General features: G+C 33.7%; 1 protein-coding gene across 1 annotated transcript in view; it reads left to right on the plus strand.

The window, feature by feature from the left end:
* Window positions 1-20,617, plus strand: part of LOC115230775 (flavin-containing monooxygenase 5) — a 42,572-nt gene extending 21,955 nt beyond the window's left edge. The window contains exons 2-5 of the mRNA XM_029800917.2: window positions 1,039-1,338; window positions 5,025-5,576; window positions 13,017-13,182; window positions 19,067-20,617. Coding sequence (XP_029656777.1) covers window positions 1,039-1,338; window positions 5,025-5,576; window positions 13,017-13,182; window positions 19,067-19,344 — 1,296 coding nt within the window. The 3' untranslated portion in view covers window positions 19,345-20,617. The remainder of the gene's footprint in view (window positions 1-1,038; window positions 1,339-5,024; window positions 5,577-13,016; window positions 13,183-19,066) is intronic.
* The last annotated feature ends 950 nt before the right edge of the window (window positions 20,618-21,567 follow it).

The raw sequence follows: 21,567 nt of genomic DNA on the forward strand, positions 1-21,567 counted from the left end.
TCAAGGTCAGAGTCTACTCTGACCTGGAGCAATGGTATCTAAGAGATAGTTCCCCATTCCTGAAGACTCTGGAACTCCCATACCAAGCTCCCCACTGCAGGATGCAGTTTGAAGTTACCCCCCATACACACACACATACATGGTCACACACTGGGCTTTTTTCAATTTTGGTCAACCAAATCCACATACAAGGTTTTGGTCAATCTGGGGTTATAGTAGAAGACACCTGAGGTGCAATGCTGTGGAACTGATCCTGAAACCATGTGGTTGGGAAGCAAACTTCTTAACCATACAGCCATACCTGCACCTTTGTACCTAAAGTGTCATATTTATACTATATTTCCACTGTTTTACCCCAGGCCAACCTTGATTGAGCAGACTTTTGATTTGTGACATTCCATCTATGACTATCCAATCTATTTATGGTTATGTAGAAGTACATTATCTAATATCATCCATTCTAATATATGAAGATTTAATTTAAAGGAAATTTTGTTGCTATTTCTAGCAGGTCAAAAAACAACCACATTTAGGTTCCCCCAATTGAATTGTTTTAATACTACCATTGTCTTTGTTGTTTAGGCCCCTGGTCATTCTTGATCAAATAGACCTATGATCAAAGGCATTCCAGCTATGACCACCTTGACCTGGGAACCAAAGACCAATATATATCCAGTATATTCTTTCCTAAGATGCTATTTTAGATGGGTGAAGGTGTGTAGCTTAGTGGTTAGGGTATTCGACTCACAGTCATAAGGTCGTGAGTTCAGTTCCTTGTGACATGTTGTGTCCTTGAGCAAGACACTTTATTTCACATTGCTCCAGTTCACTCAGCTGCCAGAAATGAGTAGTACCTGTATTTCTTTACAAGCAGGTTGTTCCATTGAACTGGAATCCTTGTCATCATAACAAACAGGGTGCCATTTATATTAGATGGAGGTTTAGTTATTTCTAACTGGCTGAATGACTTCATATAGTTTACTTCTTTGACTGGTGCATTGGTAATATTTCAATTTTTCTTTTATCCAATCTAAACAGGTCACGAAAGTCGAAAAATCTGATGATTTTACCGCTTCTGGTCAATGGAAAGTGTACACTAGAAACTGCAAATCAGGTGAAGAAAATGTCGCTACATTTGACAGTGTCCTAGTTTGTACTGGGCATCATGCTGCTCCAAAAATCCCATCATTTCCTGGCATTGAAAAGTTCAAAGGACAAGTAATTCATTCTCAGCTCTACAAACACAGTAAGGGTTATGAAGACAAGAGAGTTGTTGTAATAGGTTTTGGAAATTCTGGTGGTGATATTGCTGTTGAAGTCTCTAATACCACAGCCCAAGTAAGTCTTGTATATTTCTTTATTTTAAATTTTGCCATTTAGTGTTTAAGCCAGCTATATCTGACCAAAATATTGTTTCAGATTTATGTTCAAACTGGTTAGATCCAACCTTTCACACCTACCCTACAATGTCATTCTAAAAATAAATAATTGCATCATCCAAATGTCAAGCTATAAGATTAATCCAAAATAATGTAAATAAATAAGTATTGCATTTGACAGAATAATTTGGATGCTAAAGAGTTAAACTTTTTCCTTTTTAATAATTAGCTTTTAAATTATCTTTTTCAAAAAATTTGATATTTTTAAACAACTATAATTTTTGTTTTAATGATAAACATGGACTGTAACCACTGAGGACATGCATAGGCTTGAAAGAAATGAAGCTGGTATGCTTTACTGGATGTGCAATGTCAGTGTGCATGTACAACAGAGTGTAAGCATCTTGAGAGAAAAGTTAGGCATAAGAGGCATCAAATGTGGTGTGCAAGAGAGACAACTGCACTGGTATGGTCATGTGATGCATGTGGACGAAGACAGTTGTGTAAAGAAGTGCCAGTCTCTAACTGTGGCAGGAACCTGTGGAAGAGGTAGACCCAGGAAGACATGGAACAAGGTGTGAAGCACGATCTTTGAACGTTGGGCTTTACAGAGGCAATGACAAGTGACCGAGACCTTTGGCAATATACTATGCTTAAGAAGACCGGTGAAGCCGAGTGAAATCGTAGTCATGGCCAATGCTGGTGTCACGTAACTGGCACGTAAAAAGCACCCATCTAACCTGTGTCAGCATGGAAAGCAGACACTAAATGATGATGATGTCATAGGTATCGGTGTGGCGCTGTGTAGTGAGAAGTTTGCTTCCTAACCATATGGTTCTTGGTTCAGTCTCACTGTGTGACACCTTGGGCAAATGTCTTATACTTGTGAGTGAATTTGTTAGATGGAAACTAAAAGAAGCCTGTCATATACATGTGTATGTATGTATCTGTGCATGTCTGTTTGTCCCTCATCACTACTTGACAAGTGCTGTTGGTCTGTTTACATCCCCTTAACTTAGCAGTTCTCTGTAAGAGACCAATAAAATATATACCAGACTTGAAAAAATAAATACTGGTTGTGGATTCACTCAGCTAAAATCCATCAAAATGGTGCCCCAGCATGGCCACAGTTCAATGAATGAGACAAGTAAAGGATAAAAGATGAAAAATTTGGTAGATCAGCACATCTTACTCATACATTTCAAATTTGGCTTGCTTTCTATGGTTGAATGCTTTTCCTAACACCAACCACATTAGGGAATGTACTGAGTACATTTTGTTTTGACACCAGCATTAGAGATGTTCCTGTGGCCTCAAAAGAGTAAAAGGGTTCTCTTGACCCTCTCTTTGTACTCTACCACTTAGCACAGTAGTATAAGGAAAGACTACAGCATTTGTTCTAAAAATCACAAAGCCATGAAAAATCATTCCAATATCAGCATTAAATTTCAACATATTTCAGAAGTGTAGAATCAAAATGTTTTAGAATATTTTCATTATTGATTTAAAATTTTGGCTTAAGGCCAGTAATTTTGGGAAGAGAAGGTAAATTGGTTATATCAACTCCAGTGTTTAACTGATACTTATTTTATCAACCCTGAAAGGATGAAAGGCAAAGTTGACCTTGGTGGAATTTGAACTCAGAATGTAAAGACAGATGAAATACCACTAAGCATTTTGCCTGGCATGCTAATGATTCTGCCAGCTCACCACCTTCCATATCACCATTATCGAATTATTTCATCATTGCTGTATATGAGAAGAGAAATATTTTTGTGAAAATAGAAAAATATTCCCCAAAAGGAAAACACTGTAAAAGCAACTGCTACATAAACCTCAACCTTATTGATATTACAGTCATAGGGACATTACAGCCTTTGTAGCAATATGGTTGTTATTCATAATACAGGGGCTAACATATACCATATTTGATGGCCTGTAAGATGCTCTTTTTCTCCAGAAATCCCCCAGGTCCTTTGTGTGAAGTTGGACCTATACGGGGGGTGCTGAAAAGTTCCTGGCTTTAAGGGTATCTTGAAAGACCTGGTTAGAGGCCTAACCTTCCAAGTTCTTTAACAGCTGAAACTAGAAAAAAAAAATATATATATATATATACATATATATACATATATATGTATGTATTTATGTATATATATATATAAATAAATATCCTTGTTGCTAATTTTGATTATAATCACCTTATTTTAAATTATATGGATAATACTATAGTAAATTCTGGTGCCTTCAACTTAAGTACCATATTCATCTGAATCTAAATTTTACTGAACTTATATATATATATATATATATATATTGACATAATGAAATAAAAAAAACCAAGGTAGTAAATAGATTTCATAACATTTATCAAGAAAAGGTCTTACAGCTGTTTCTAGGATATTTTATATATCCTTTCATCAGAGACAGTGCAAGAAAAAGTTTGAGTATTAATTATTGTAGAGAAGATATGAAATGCAGAGGGAAATAAGTGAATGAATATAGAAGTCAGATACATAAAGATATTGTATTTGCAGTTCCATTATTGAAGTGGAAATGTGTATATAAGTACAACCAGTTGGATGTACCCATGCTGGAGCATCACCCATCACAAAATATTACTGTACCAAGCTAACTAGGGAACCTCTATACTTGACCTGCTTGAAAAAGCAATCAAACAACTTCATCTCACACTCTACTGCCTTGAAAAATGGACACATTAAATAATGTAGTCCTAGATACACTATGTATGAAAATGAGAGGAACTGGTCTCAGCTGAAATGTTCTTCACCAAATGTTTGCTCAGTTAGATGTTATTGACAATGTTATTAGGTTGGGTCAGCCAGGAGTTGAACCTAGATTGATTCTTTGAAAAGCAATAAACCATTACACCACTACTAGTTATAATAAACACATTAATATAAATCAAATCATGCACCAGCTAAATACATTTTACTAATTACTCTGCAATATACTTGCTTGTTAATGATTTTGTTGTTGAGAATTAAAGTTCTCAAAGTTTATTAGCAGACTATCAAAAATGTATTTTTCCTGATTTTTGTAAAGTAAAACAATGAAGAACTTTCAGTCCAAACTGTCTTGTTTATATCCTAATTATTCCAAACAGGAATAATTATATTTCCAGCAGATTTTGATTCTAGCTATTTACCTTAAACTCAATAAAGTAGCATATCTTTGGAGGTCAGTGAAACAGTGAATATACGGGAAATGAAGGTTAAGCTTGTTGGTGATATAGCACATGTAGAGAATGAAAGTTAAGTTACTGAAAGGTTGAATGTTCAGGTCAGTGAAATAGCATATGTATAAGGTGAATGTTCAGGATATTGTGAAATAGCATATATACAGAATGAAGGTTGGTTGGGTTCAGTAAAATAGTATGTATAGGAAATAAATGTGAAAAGCAAAGAAGCTGATTCTGGAAGGTAGTTTTGATATTTTTAGACAAAGTATCTTAAAATCACTTACCTTTGTACTTTGTTCAGGTGTTGTTAACAGTATATGAATTGGATTTAGTTGAAAATGACTTATTTTTGTACTCTCTTGAAATTTGTATGAATATCAGATTATATAAATATGATGTAATTTCTAATGTTTGATGTTTTAAACTGACATTTCATTATATTTCAGACATATCTAAGTACAAGACATGGAGCATGGGTAATCAATCGAGTGGCAGATAAAGGTTATCCTATAGATATGTTCATTCAGAAAAGATTTCTAAACACCGTAATGAAATTAGCACCATCAGTTGGCAATACTTTAGCTGAATGGAAACTGAATCAGCGTTTCGACCATGCACTATATTCAATAAAACCTAAACATTCATTTCAAAGCCAGCACCCGACAGTAAATGATTTACTTCCTAACAAAATAATTACGCATTCTGTAATTATAAAGCCAGATGTTCAAGAAATAACAGAGAATGGAATTCAGTTTGTTGATGGCACTTTTGAAGATAACATTGATACAATAATTCTTGCAACTGGTTATGACATTAAAATACCTTTCATTGCAAAATCAATTCTTGATACAGAAAAAAATAATTTTCATTTATTCAAATACATTTTCCCACCTGACCTTGAGAAACCTACTTTGGCTTTAATTGGTTTTGTACAGCCTATTGGAGCACTTCTGCCGATTTCTGAGCTTCAGTGCCGTCTTGCAACACGTGTTTTCAAGGTAAGAATAAGATTTGTAAGTAGTATTAGAACATTGTCTGGATCACTTAAAATTCAGACTATATTTTCTTTTCAGTGTATGTGTTACAAGTTCATAAATGATTTTGATATAACTTTTGAAAGGTAGTGGATGGTAATTGGCAGAGCTCTACATTTGGCCCAATATTTTAATTTTCCTACTTAACCATCATCTTAATAATAATAATAATAATGATAATGATAATAATAACAATAATTCTTTCTTTATTTGTCACAAGGGTCACAAAAATATTTATGAGAATACACAGACAAAATACATTGGGGATTTACATAGAAAACGTGAACAACATAAAAAAGAATAACAAGAAAATTCTAAAAAACAAACTATCCAATAGAGGGAACTCTACACAGGGGCAATCAAGGAATCCCACAGATCCCAAGTTACCCTACTCACTGGAGTACCATAGCAAATGCTCCACCTTCCTCCATACTTTTCAGCCTAAAAATGCCAGCTAAGAGTTGGTCACTTTCTCTGGCTATCCTCATCGCATTCACCCACCTTTCAGCCAATTTACTCGGGGCGGGGGTTAGCACATCCCTTTCAACCCTCACCTTCCTCTTTTCAAATGGAATTTTAGAAAGTCAGTGAGGGATTGGCCAAAGAGGAAATTGTTCATCTGCCATAGCCACCAGACAGGAGAAAACAGCCTGCCCTTCTTGACAAAAGGAAAGTGCTGGTGATGTTCTTCCAGATCTGTTCTACACATGGTAGCAGTGTTCAACATAGTTTCACAAGTCAACAATGCTCAAGCACTATATGAACATGTATGGAATGGTTTTGAAGGATATTGAAATTGAGATTCATACTGAAGGAAACTGGAACTGTGATTCACACTGAATTAAATTGGAACTGAGATTCACATGGTCAACCTGCAGAAAAGTTCAATCATAAATTCTACAAGAATCCTAACAAAAATTTGATGAGATTTGTTGTCACCAAACCTCAAGACAATAATACTGCTAACCAGGGCCAGATTAAGACTCATAGAAGGCCTAAGCACTTAAAAGATTTTGGTGCCCCCATATATATGTAATTTAAAATATAAGCAATAATAAACCATAAAATAATTTTTTTATTTTTCAAAATGAAACAATACTAACAGTACGATTGTATGCACCATGTATACAATTGAAAAAATTAGTGGTGAAGATGCTGTCATCACTACCACCATCACAGTACCACATACTAAATAATGCACATGGGGACATCACCAGCATCACGTAAATTACAGAATGAAATACAAACTTAGTTATCGCCACCAGTCCATCACCATGTGGAATCTAAAAATCAGAATATACATGCATCGTTAAAAGCAACACTATTCACTATTTAGCCATTTTTATGAGTTTCATATCATTTCATTAGCACTACCAGTTCACAAAATTATGAATCATTAATTACATTATTTGTTGTTAGAGTCATGAAAATGAAGAGGAGAGATTAAAATACAAACAGGTATCAACTTACAAAGTTACAATGTTACCATGTGTGTTGTTGGCATGCTTGATGCTAAGTGAGCTTTGTTGCACTCACTTCTCAGTGGATCACTGAACAAGACAGCCGACATTATGAAGACAAGCAGGATCACGTGAACCTCTGTGGACCTTGAGGCAGTTATCAGATTCAGATTTTGTTGTATTTCTAAGGTTAATGTACATAAATAACTTCTATTATTATTATTTTATTTTATTTTAATTTTGTGTCAGTAGAAAACACTTTTAAAAGAGAAATATTTGTAAATTGCAGGACAATATAATTAATAATCTAGTATGTATAAATCACAGTATGTGCATGTATAATGAGTAGCGCATACATTTCCACAATTCTCCACTGATTTTCTCCAAACCTTACACACACATCACTTATGTCCCAAGGATGGTCATGCCCTATAACATTCTGCCCAGAGCTCCTGCATAAATGGACGTAATGGGACATAGTTTTTTTGTATGTAGGATCTTCCATACTTTTTTAATCTCTTATTATAAAAGGCAGATTTTATCTGCCTCCCTTTGGGAGTTATACAAATCTACAATATAGGATTTCTTCAATTACAATTTACCTAGCAGTTTTAAGAGTACAATGCATCGCGTCATGCCAGGTCCAGTTTTTAAAATTTAAACTCCAATTAAGCAAAATTTACAGAAAACTCACATTCTGGTGTGTGTGTCAAATGCTTTTCTTAGTCTGGTTTACACCACACGCAAACGCACACACACAGTGGGCAACGAATAAAATGAAAGTAAATGTAATATTTGTTTCTGTCTATCACGCTGATAGATACATGAGTAAAATGTATGGGAAGCTAACAGATAACAGTGAGTGAAAATGTTCTTGGAAGAGAGTAAATTAGCGACAGTGATTTGAGGAAGACTAAACTGAAACTATGAAACAGTGTTTATGTATAAACAGACGACACTTATATAAACCCTTTCGTTACCAAACCGCCCGAATTTACCTATTCATATTTAAATGAGAATATCAGAGTAAATCTCTTTAGTACATTCGTGAAAACACGTATTATACTTCGTAAACACTTCAAATACAGTTTTGTACAAAAATCGAAGTGTAATTTTAATTCCATGAATTATGGGAGATTTTTTTCCGAAATTTGTTCCTATTGTGTTTTCAAAATTTGTAATTCTGACAAAAAATGGATACGAATTTCATTATATCAAGCAGCGAGTCAGAATTCGAAGGATTTTCTACTGAAGACCTTCATAAATCTAACTCTATGACTGAAAAAAAAAAGCATCATTATATAAGAGTGAAGTTGTGTGTCTGTCCCCTTCGATTTACATTCGTAATTACTCCCACATTTTGCGGTGCAGTTTAACCAAAAGTGGGTATCTTATAGTCGTGATTCATATCGAGCCCTTCTGGGTATTAGCGCGCGTCTACGATGAGTCTACGATTTAAAAAAAATTTACCAGCATATTTTTCCATTTTAATGCATTTTTTCGCTTTTATATAAGGGAAGTAACTCTCTAAAAATATCTACGATGTGTCAACGATTTAAAAAAAATTTACCTTGATTTTTTTTCAATTTTTAATGCATTTTTTTGCTATTTTTTGGCTATAACTCTCTAAAAATGCTTATATAGTTATTTCCCTTACAACCCGAGCAACGCCGGGCGATACTGCTAGTCTTTATATATAAAAGTGAAGTTGTGTGTCTGTCTACTCCGATTTAGATTCCTAACTACTCCCACATTTTGCGATGCAGTTTAACCAAAACCGGGTATCTTATAGTCGTGATTCATATCGAGCCCTTCTGGGTATTAGCATGAGTCTACGATTTAAAAAAAAATTTACCATAATTTTTTTCCATTTTAATGCATTTTTTCGTTATTATATAAGGGAAGTAACTCTCTAAAAATGTCTACGATGAGTCAACGATTTAAAAAAAAATTACCATAATTTTTTTTTTGTTTGTAATTCATTTTTTTGCTACTTTTTGGCTATAACTCTCTAAAAATGCTTTATATAGTTATTTCCCTTACAAATCCGAGCAACGCCGGGTGATACTGCTAGTCTTTTTATAAAAGTGAAAGGATTTTGTCTATTTATTTATTTCGACTGTCCACCTGCATGGTGACCCAGTCAGGAAACAGGATTTAGAAGCTGTCATTTTGTTTTCATGTAAATAAATGTTTATGTTAATTTAAAAGATTTATCCAAATTCATTGTATGTATATAATTTTTGTATGTAGGGTCATCTATACCCTTTTAATCTATATGGTCATACATTGGCATTAGAGAATATTTTTTACTTATCACATTTTTTCATTTATTATTTATTTATATGTTGTAATTCTGTATTAGTTCTTTCTATATTTTTTTGATATGTGTATTGGTGTGTATAGTTTGAGTTTTCATTAGCGAATATTATAAAAGTGAATGGATTTGTCTATTTCTTTCAACTGTTTTCCATACTTTTTTAATCTATATGGTCGTATATTTACATTACAGAATATTTTTTTAGTTGTTTTCACATTTTTTGATTTATTATTTATTTATATGTTGTAGTTGTATATTATTGCTTTCTATATATTTTTTATATGTGTATTGCTGTGTATTGTTGTCATTACAACTTCACAATTATCTGTCTGCCTTTCAACATGACATCTTTTCACTGCAAACTGCTAAAGATTCAAAACAGTATTCGTGAACTGAAGTCAAACTCTTCATGTCTTCATTTTTCATTACATGAAGTCAGTTTCAGAATGGTCATACACTGTAAGCATGTAGCAAATACATTCCTTTAACTCTACTTTTTCGAGCAGGTATATTGCCATTTTTTAACATACTAATCATACTTCACTCTGAAGAAATAGCTGCCTTTATTGTTGAATAAAATAAACTCGCAGAGGGAAAGTTTTAACATCTTCCTTCAATTTCCTTACACCATTCATGTTGCTTCTTCTGACAAGAAATTTCACTTTCATGTAAAACAACTATATTTTGTAGTCATTATCCGTAATCTACTCCCAAAACACTTCAGTAGCTCTACTTTGCATTGCTTGCAAACTTACATGTTCTATGATCATTGAAGTGCAATGACCTCCAAAATAACCAGCTTTCAATTTGGTTTTCTGTTCCTAGGTTAATTGAAAACATAAACTGCCATGCTATTCATAAACCTATTCAGTAGTTCAATTATTTGGCGAAAAAAATACCACCAAAGCAACTTAAACCATCCAAAGGATGGGTACGTTTGCTAGATATGATATATAACATTATTTGAACTTACAATACACACACACACACAAACACACAATTTAATTAACTATGGTGCTTGTTTTGTATTCTACCTTTGAAAATAGTTTAGGTTGTAGAAGATTTCAAAATGTGCACTGTAGGCAATTTTACCATATATATATATATACAGGGATTGTGATAAATAGTGTATATGTGTGTGTGGGTGGGTGGGTGTTGAGACAGACAGATAGACAGACAGAATTCTCTGAATCACAATCTGGCATTTTCATTCTGTAAAATATTGTGTTAACACCATAAATTTGCTGAGAAATAAACAACACATGCAAACACCTTTCACCAACACATAAAATTGATTGGTAAATAATAGCCAACAACATGTGAATAAATCATAAACTCCACCCATCTTGTTTATGATTGCTCAATTTTATACAACGTCACTATGACACCATAAGCACTTCGAAATCATATTTCTAATCGTGTAAATCATTTGGAATATTATTGTAGTGAGTTTAAAGTGATTTCTTTTTTATTGTAAACCATTTACCATTTCTGTGGTGCCCCCTTTCACTTGATACCCTAAGCAGGTTAATGGTTAATCCGGCATTGCTGCTAACTAGTAAAGCATATAATATTTATAAGAGAATAACAATAGTTAAGATAATGGCTTCTAATTTAGACATGAGGTTAGCAATTTTGAGTGGAGAGGAGTTGTAAATTCTAATGACCCTAGTATTTAGCTGGTACTTCTGCAAGATTTGAATTCAGAAGTAAAGAATTAGAACAAATACCACAAAACATTCTTCTGACACTGTACCGTTCCAGCCAGTTTGCCACATTTAACCCTTTTGATACTAACATGCCTGAAACCACCTCTGGCTCTGTAGTACTTGTTTTCAGAAGTTCTGAATTAAAATTTTCCACCAAAACTTAGTCTCAGTTTATGTTCCTAACACTAGTTAAATGATAACTAAGTTATTTTAATAAATTCTTTGTTATATTTAAAGTAATTGAAAGAAACACAGAGCATCTCAACAGAAATATAACAAAAGAGTGCTTTCTGATACAGGCACAAGGCCAGCAATTTTTGAAGGGAGAGGACTAGTCAGTACCGTTGACCCCAGTACTTGACTGGCACTTTACTGAAAAGATGATAGGCAAAATTGACTTCAGCAGGATTTGAACCCAGAGCAGAAAGAAACAGAATAAATGCTGCAAGGCATTTTTTCTGACAATTCTGACTATCCAACCAAATAATGATAATAGTAATAATAATAATCCTTTCTACTATAGGTACAAGGCTTGAAATTTTGGGGGAGGGGTTAAGTGGATTACATCAGCCCCAGTACTCAACTAGTACTCATTTCATTGATCCTGGAAGGATGAAAGGCAAAGTCGGCCTCAGTGGAATTTGAACTCAGAACTTGGCAGCAGACAAAATACTGCTAAGCATTTCATCCAGTATGCTAAGGATTCTGCCAGCTCACCACCTCAAAAATAATAGTAATAATAATGATAATAATAATAATAATAATAATAGTTTCAAATTTTGCCACAAGGGCAGCCATTTTGGGGGAGGGGATAAGTTGATTACATCAACCCCCAGTATTTCACTGGCACTCATTGTATCGACCCCAAAAAGATGAAAGGCAAAGTCAATCTTCATGGAATTTGAACTCAGAATGTAGCGGCAGACAAAATACCACTAAGCATTTTATCCAGCAAGCTAAGGATTCTGCCAGCCCACCACCTTCTTAATAATAATAATAATAATAATAATAATAATAATAGCAATGTTTTCAAATTTAACCACAAAGGCAGCCATTTTGGGGGAAGGGATAAGTCAATTACATCAACTCCCAATGTTTAACTGGTACTTAATTTATCAACTCTGAAAGGATGAAAGGCAAAGTCAACCTCAGTGGAATTTGAACTAAGAACATAACAATACCACTAAAGTGAAATACCTATTTCTTTACTACCCACAAGGGGCTAAACACAGAGAGGACAAACAAGGACAGACAAACAATTATATCGATCCCAGTGCGTAACTGGTACTAATTTAATCGACCCCGAAAGGATGAAAGGCAAAGTCGACCTTAGCGGAATTTGAACTCAGAGCGTAGCGGCAGACGAAATACCGCTAAGCATTTCGCCTGGTGTGCTAACATTTCTGCCAGCTCGCAACCTTAATAATAATAATAATAATAATAATAATAATGATAATAATCCTTTTTATTATAAGCACAAGGCCTAAAATTTTGGCTGGTTGATTACATCAACCCAAGTGCTCAACTGGTACTTATTTTATCAACCCCAAAAGGATGAAAGGCAAAGTAAGTGTCAGCAGAATTTGAGCTCAGAACATAAAGTTGGGCGAAAAGCCATTAAGCATTTTGTCTAGCTTGCAGCTACAATAGTAATAATAGTACATTTTACAAACCATTTCTCTTTTAAGTACTTGATTCTAACATACATCATATTTGTAGAGGAAATAGTTGATTTTCAGTTATGATACTCCTGTCTTTCTAAAAGACATTTTTAAACATATATGAGAGAAGAAAATTGTATATATTTAATGAGTTTATGTGTATATGTTCCTATAAGACATTGATAGCTACAATAAGTAGACATCTGATATTGTATATGATACCAATGTTTAAACAGAACTATGATAAATTTCAGGGTGATGTGATTCTACCACCTGCTGCAGATATGTGGAAAGATATTAGAGAAAAGGAAATTGAAGTACGAAAGCGCTATGTAAAAAGTGAAAGGCATACAATCCAAGTAGATATTATTGATTACATGGATGAACTTGCTGAAATGAATGGTTGCAAGCCTAATTTTAGTAAGTATCATTACCACTTTATACTTTCATATCAGCTTGAAAAAAATTTCATTCTAAAACTTGTTTTTGTTTGTTTGAATGATGTCTTTTATTCCATTTTTCTTTTCTGTGAAATACTGGGGGTTGATGTAATCGACTTATTCCCTCCCCCAAAATGGCTGCCCTTGTGACAAAATTTGAAATTATTATTATTATTATCATTATTATTATTATTATTCCTCTTTTCTTCAAATTTTCTTCCATTTCTCGCTGAGTGTTTTCCGTACACCTAAGGCAGAGAAGCTCATTGTATGCATTCCCAGATTACACACGCAAATTCACAGATAAAATATGTATTTAAAAAATTAATAAATAAATAAATTCATGAATGGATGCTGTTTTCAGAGCGATAATGCTCTTCTAGTACATGAGCCATTCCAGTTAACACGATTTTTTGCACTTCCTGTAGGGATGGTAAGACTGGTATCATTTTCAAATAGGTTTCAGTACTTTTTTTATCATTCCTAGAGATCCTACAATCACTGGTACTGTAGTTGCCTTGAGATGCCACATTTTTTCAATCTCTATTAGCAAGTCTTTATATTTACTGATCTTTTTTCAATTTCTATTAGCAAGTCTTTATATTTACTGATCTTTATTATTATCATCATTATTATTATTATTATTATTATTATTATTATTATTATTATTATTATTATTATTATTATTATTATTTTTGTGGTTTGTAGTTTTATCATTAGCATCATGTCCAATGTTGTTTATTTTGACATCATACTACTATGTTAAAACAAGAACAAGCAGCGATATAGCATTTTTACCATTTTCACATTCTCTTCTTCATGTGGTACATGGTTAGCTGACCTGTTCAATCAAACAATATTTAATTCTGTCTAAGATAACTTTTTATCCTTTGAACTATATTTCGAAGACATGTGCTGTCTGTTTTCCTTAAAATTTGATCAAATTACTTAATCAATTACTGAATTACTTTGGAATAAACTAATTTGCTAAGCTAAAGAGCTGTAAATGCATTCTTGTAATGGCTTTCAATATTTAGCTATTCACTGTATTGTGTGATATCTCATTTTATCTCTATTTCTAGTTAAATACATTGATTTCTTTTGTTAAGACATAAAGCCTAATGCTCATAGAAAAAAATCATATAGTCAACTGAATCAATTTCTTCATATCACTGGTAATTATTATCACATGATAAAAGGAAGATAAAAGAAAAAAATCTAATGAAATTGTTAATGCTTAGAATGAAAGGGATTAATTCTTGTTAATTTCCACATTAACCATTTCTGCTTAATATCTTATTTCTCCCTTTGCTTACTTAATTAAATCATTCCTACTTGGCTAATTATGTTAAATCTCAGGTTTCTGGAAAATAGCTAAATGAAGAAGCTATTAAGTCTTGTTAAACGTTGTTTTTTAAATAAGAGTTGATGAAATAATATTCTTGTTGCTTTTGTTTAACCCCAAGTCAATTCTGATTTAAGAGACCTATGTTCAAAAGTATTCTAGCTTCGACAATATCATAATTTTAGAGCTATCTACGACTACATTGTTGGATGTGTCCTTTCTATTTTTAAGACATCATCTTCATCAATATCATTTGATGTTCATCTTCCTTGCTGGCATTGGTTGGACAGTTTAACAAAATACAATGACTCTAAGGACTGCATCTTGCTCCAATGCCTGCTTTGACATGGGTTCTATTGTTGGCTGCTCTTCTAAATGCTAACCACTTTAAAGAGTCTACTGAATACTTTTTTTTTCCTGTGGGCCCAGCACAAATGAGGTTTCCATACAGCTTGCAAGACTAAGCTCCCCATCAACTGAGTAGGTCTTCAGGAGAGTGGTAGCTGTTTTATAATAGAGATGAGAAGTTAAAAGAAGAGACCTGAACAGAACAGGATTCTTGCTATAGAGAAATACATTTAAAGATTTTATTGCTGTCTATGACAGGTAGAGCAGAGGTGGGAAAACCTTTTAGGTTTTAGAGTGAATTTTAAGTGTGTAAGGACTTTTTATGGTGCTGCATCTGTGCAGAGAATATTATTGAATATTTAATTGAATAAATTCATTGGTATGCAATTTGATATTCAAATACTTTTGGTCAAATTTTTGCCTATGGAAATTTTAAAGATTTCATCTGTAGGTAATTTTAAAATTTGAATGCAGATGAAATATGGTTAAAATAAGTTTGGTCCCAGTGAGAGGTCCATTGAGCCTCATGAGTGAATACGGTGAATGGGAACCAAAAAGAAATCTCATGTGCATATCATCATCATCATCATCGTTTAATGTCTGTTTTCCGTGCTAGCACAGGTTGGATGGTTTGACCGGGGTCTGGGAAGCCAGGAGGCTGCACCAGGCCCCCGTCTGATCTGGCAGTGTTTCTACAGCTGGATACCCTTCCTAACGCCAACCACTCCGTGAGTGTAATGTGTGCGTGTGTGTTTCCTTGTCTTGACATTATATACTAATTGTAAACACACAACACTGGAATACAAAGTGTTGTTTGTCTACAATCTTCCTTGGAAATACATCCAGCCTAGAGGAAAATGTTACACACTGCTTGGAAACAGGTGAGGGTCAGCAACAGGAAGAGCATCCTGCTGTAGAAATAAATAAATGTTGTCTGACACGTGGAAAGGTGGATGATGATAATGAAAAACTATAATGATGAAGACAACACTGGTGGTTGCAGTAGCATTGGTGATGGTGGAAGGGGGTGTCATGGTGGTGGTGGTGGTGGTGGTGGTGGTGGCATGGTGGTGACATGGTGTTGATTGGGGGGGGTGTAGTTGGGGTGATGATGGGGGATGACAACAGTGGCACTTTGCCACCTCTTGTAAAGAGGTACCATGCAATTGGCTCATAAATAAAATAGTTAAGCAATGGTTGTTGAATCTAGAGTTGAATTTTGGGTAGATATTGAAGAGTGTTGATAACAAGACCATAACACCAATTATAAACACCTGGCACTCTCCCACTTGCAGTCCAGAACATTAGCATATATCAATATTACTGCAAAGCAAATATACAATGAACTTATTTGTTTCATTTGTCTTGTCTTTAGAAAAGTTACATAACATATGTATGATGATAAGTGATGAGAAAATGCATGTGGCATTAGCTCCATTTATACATTCTTGCTGAATACATTTAATAACGTATTAATTATGTTCCATCCAGTGGATATCTTAACAAAGCATTCTAGTATTCTTCAAAAATGAGTATAGCATTAGCATGGTGGATTGCTGTTGTTGCTGTTTAGATCTGTCAAAAACCAGACTCTGACCAATGATCAGAGGCACTCAGAAGTTACTATCTTTATTTCTATCAACTTCACTGGTGATAATAACTTGAGTCACAAATTGTAATATTTTACAAAAATAGTATTATTTTTAAAGGTGTCATATGACATAACATAATAAATGGATTACTGTATTTAGTTTCACCTCACTGGCAATAATAACTTGAGTCATAAATTGTATTATTTTACTAACATGGTATTTTTTAGGGTGTTTTATAATATAACATAATACATGAGTTACAGTATTTAGTTTCATCTCACTGACAATAATAACTTAAGTCACAGTTTGTATTATTCTATTAAAATAGTATTATTGTTAAGGATGGCAGATACTGTAATTGATGGCATATAACACACACTGTTTTCAAAAATTCATTGGGTCCTAAAAATAAATTTGGGCATCCCGTAAGCTATTTTTGTCCCTGAAACACTCATTTTTCTTGAATGTGTGCTGCTGAGATTGCAGTGTATCTAATATGCTTCTGCACCTTTTATGCTATCAAATACAATATGTAAGAAGAGAGTTACAGTATTTAGCTTTATTTCACCAGCAATAATAGCTCGTGTCATAAATTGTATTATTGCACTAAAATGGTATTATTTTTAAGGGTGTCACAATAAAAGATAGATAATGAGAGAATTGCAGTATTTAACTTCATCTCTATGTTCTAAGTTCAAATCCCACTTGAGAGTTAGAATTCAGAAGGGTAACTTTGATTTTCATCTTTCAGTGCTTGATAAAATAAAAATCAATGATATATCTAAGATCCATGTAATTATTTATCACCCAATGCACTAATTACTTTGATCAATCTTTCCTTCCCAGAATATTACCTTTCTAAACATGTTTCCCACCTCAACCCATGATGTTTTTTTTTAAAAAAACTCCAACTGAACATTGAATGCATTAATTCTATCCATATGTTCTTATCCATCAGTTTAAGAGGGTTTAGATAAATGATGGACCCAGTCTTGCCTCCGCTGCTTCTTATTATCATTGTTATCATTTTAAGATTCACTTTTCCATGCTCAAGTGGTTCACATGCAATTTTGTTGAGGCAGGTTTCCTCCTGTAAGATGCCTTTCCTGTTGCCACCGCTGACCTGTTTCTGAGCAAAGTAATATTTCCCCATAGCCAGACATGTTTTCAATGGAAGATTGGAAATGGACACCACTTGTGAAACACCTTGCCTTAACCATCATGCAATATCCGTAAACAAACAAAACTATCATTTACAGCTATTGCATGATGTTAAGACCAAACACACACACACACACATATATATATACACATACACATGCACACAAACATACACACATATTTGACAGGTTTCTTTCAACTTCTGTCTACCAAAACCACTCATGAGGCTTTGGTTGGCCCAGGGCTATAGTAAAAGACACTTACCAAGGTATGATTCAGTGAGACTGAACCTGAAACTACATGTTTGAGAAGCAAGCATCTTAACCACACAGCTATGCCTGTGCCTTATAGACATGCCTGCATCTTTCATCCGTGCCTGTGCTTCAAATTGAATTATTAAAATAAAATATTAATATTTTCTCATCTACAAAGAGTTGTCATGAATCTGGCTGAGGTACGAAGCAGTATCAAATGGTTCCTGGACAAGTTATGTTTCATAAAAGAATAACGTATTTACCTTAGTTTTAGCATTATCTCTTTCGAAATAGTCACCTTGCACTGCAATACACTGGTCCCAGTGTTCCTGCCACTTTTGGAATCTAGCCTGGAAGTCATTTTCCATATGCAAGTTGAGGACCTTCTGTGATTCACTCTGGATCTCAACAACAGTGTTAAAATGGCAACCTTTGAGCTGCATTTTCATCTTGGGGAAGAGACAGAAGCCTGCAGGTACTAAATCTGATGACTAGGGCAGGTGCAGAAGTAATACCATGTTGTGTTTGGCAAGAAACTCATGAGTGAGTGGAGCTCTGTGACAGAGTGCATTATCATCATGAAGAATCCAATTGTCAATGCTCCACAGATTCATTGAATATCCTTCTTCAAATGCTTCAAAACATCATACTAGAACTCTCAAATGATGGTCTGGCCCTGGGGTGATGAATTCTCAATGCACAATACCCCAATTCCAGGGGTGACACTCGTGGCAGGTCTTCCAGATCTCTCATTATCTTTCAGGGACATTCTTGAAGTGTCGATGCCACTCAAAACAGTGCATACAACCCATTGCTTTGTCACTGTAAGCTTGCTGAAGCATGCTCAATGTCTTTGTAGCAGACTTCCCGAGTTTAACACAAAATTTCATGTTGGCTCTTTGTTCCTGTCCATGGCAAAATCACAGATTCTAGCATACACATGATCACAAAAACACAAATTGCACGACTTGCAAGGTACACACAATGATGTTACTCAGTACACTGCCTCTAAAGATCACTGTTAGCTCTCACTGCACATGCAACCCTGTGCTATCATCTGTTGGCTAGCTATAGAACTAGTCCACAAACATTTTGATACCACCTTGTAAATAAAAGAATTTAATTGTAAAAAAAATAATCTTTCTATTTATATTTTCTTTTCAGAAAAAATGCTGTTTTATGACCCTTCTTTAGCTCTATATTGCATATTTCAATCTTACACCCCATACCAGTATCGACTGGTGGGTCCTGGAAAATGGGATGGAGCAAAGGAAGCTCTCTATGGAATTTGGGACAGAACCCTAACAGCAATTTCACAAAAGTCTGTACATACTGAGAGTGGTGGAATGACACAGAGTGGTGGAATGACACAGATGTTATTGAAGGCATTTTGTTTCCTTGGTTTGGTCTTCATTTTAAACTGGATGTTCCAATTTTTTTAAATATGCTGTTGGCTGTATGTTTTTGATGCTAGATTGACAACACCTATCACAAGTTCAAACTTAATCATTACTTGTACTATGCATATTACTTTCATTTTGTGTGTGATATCTTGGGAGGATCATTATTTGTCAATTAGTTAACTATTTAGCCAATTAACTAATGTTAGTTAGGTTTGTCAAAGTCCTTTCATCACCATTTGCAACCTCATCAATGACATTCCTAGATCTGGAGCAGTGGGGGTTTGTCATTGATGGGCTACAAATGGTACCAAAAAGACTTCAACAGACCTTGCCGATTGATTGATTGGTTAACAGAATGTTTAATTAAATTATTGATTAATTAATTGGTTAAATGGTTAGCCAGTTGACTAATAATAATAGAAGAATAAAATAGAACCGGTGTGTTTATTATTGGTATACTGACCCTCCTGAAAATACATTTCAACATACAGTTGTCATCAAGAACAAAAACAAAACATATCGCTTTCTCATTCCTGATTTATGATTATCCCAGCTGAAATATAGGCTCTATTATCTTTTATTCCATAACTGAGTATTTGTCCATCTCATAAGCAATCAATTCAGATTTCCAAATTTGTAAAGACATCTGATTTTAATTCCCATACAAATACATATAAAAATATTTTTTATAACTTAAAATTTGGATTCATTCAACCAATGAAATCTCAGTATAAATTATATGTATAAAAATGTTAAAACAGTTTGGTAAATAATCTGATCAATACTTATATTTACACCACGTGTATAATATATACTGATTCAGTTAATACACTTTCATTAATCAATAAGGTGATTAATGCTACCTTTTTGTTTCAATAAACAGGCTGTAGCAGCATTCATACAATTCCTAATAAATAACATTAGAGATATAAATGAAGTAAAACAGTTTTAGCTGAAAATGGAAGTCAGATTAAAAACTCCACCTATCAGCAATATATTTTCATTTATATTTCATTTATATTCAGAAATAGAAAACAGAGTTATGAGCTGCTTCCAGAGTTGTAAAATTATAGGTTTTGGAAATTATGATGCTTGATTTGAGCCTATGGTTCACTTGTTGAATATCTGTTGGTGACTTTTACTACGTATTCAACTTGAAATGTTCTTGACTGTTAGATATAAAGAACAGTTTATCATACTGCTGAAAATAATAACAATTTTGATAATGATATATGATAATGTGATAATTACTATGAAGATTGAAATGATGTATAAATGATATGATAATTTCTATGTAAATTTTGATGATTTATATTCTTTTAAAAAACATTATGCTGGAAAAGATATTTGCTCTTTAATTATTTTTAAATATGTATTTATGAAAATTTTGAGATGGAATCTGCTTTAATTACTATTTTTTTAGATTCATCACTTTACATTCTGTGTTCAAATCATGTTAAAATAAACTTTACTTTTTTTTTACGTTTTATTAATTCTCTGGGACAAATGAAGTTGATTATATCACATCATTCCCAAAAGAATTTTACTTTTCTTTTAGTAAAAAAAATTCAATGTATTGTCAAAAATAATTAAATAATGAAATATTTCACATAATAAAAAAAAAAATTGAAAGAAATAAATTTTAATGACATTTTATTTTCTCTATGTGTGTAGTTGTTGTTATTTAACTCCCAAGTCCCCAGTTCACAATGTAATGACGAATATATCATAAGCTAATTCAAAGTACCATATCTTCCATCAGATTACAATGATAATTGTCAGGAATTTGAACTCATAACGCAAGAAACTAGAAAAAATTACTACAAACCCCTTCATCTGTGGCTTTAAAAACGTCCTGAATATGTACTTTATCGACCTTGTAGAAGACAAGTCGACTTCAGTGGGATCTGAACACAGAGTGCAGAGAACCAAGACAAGCACTGTAACACATTTCTTTCCGACACTCTAATGTTTGTCAATTCGCTGCCTTACATTAGTATATGAAACTAACAGCCCCCGTCCACTCTCCATCCAATAACCCTCGTAACACCTAAGTGAGAAAAACAACATATGACTTTGCCGACCGTTTCACTTTTATTTACATATTAACTGTCTTTCCTCTTTACCTTCGCCCTCTCTCTCTTTCATTATGCATACTGGGTTGGCCAAAACAAACCGTTACCTTTTGGGATCTTTTCGGTTTGAATGGCAGTTTTTAACATAATTTCTAGGTAATTAAAAAATTTTAAACTTCGTATACTG

Source organism: Octopus sinensis, linkage group LG2, assembly GCF_006345805.1.
Source record: "Octopus sinensis linkage group LG2, ASM634580v1, whole genome shotgun sequence".
Lineage (NCBI taxonomy): Eukaryota > Metazoa > Mollusca > Cephalopoda > Octopoda > Octopodidae > Octopus > Octopus sinensis.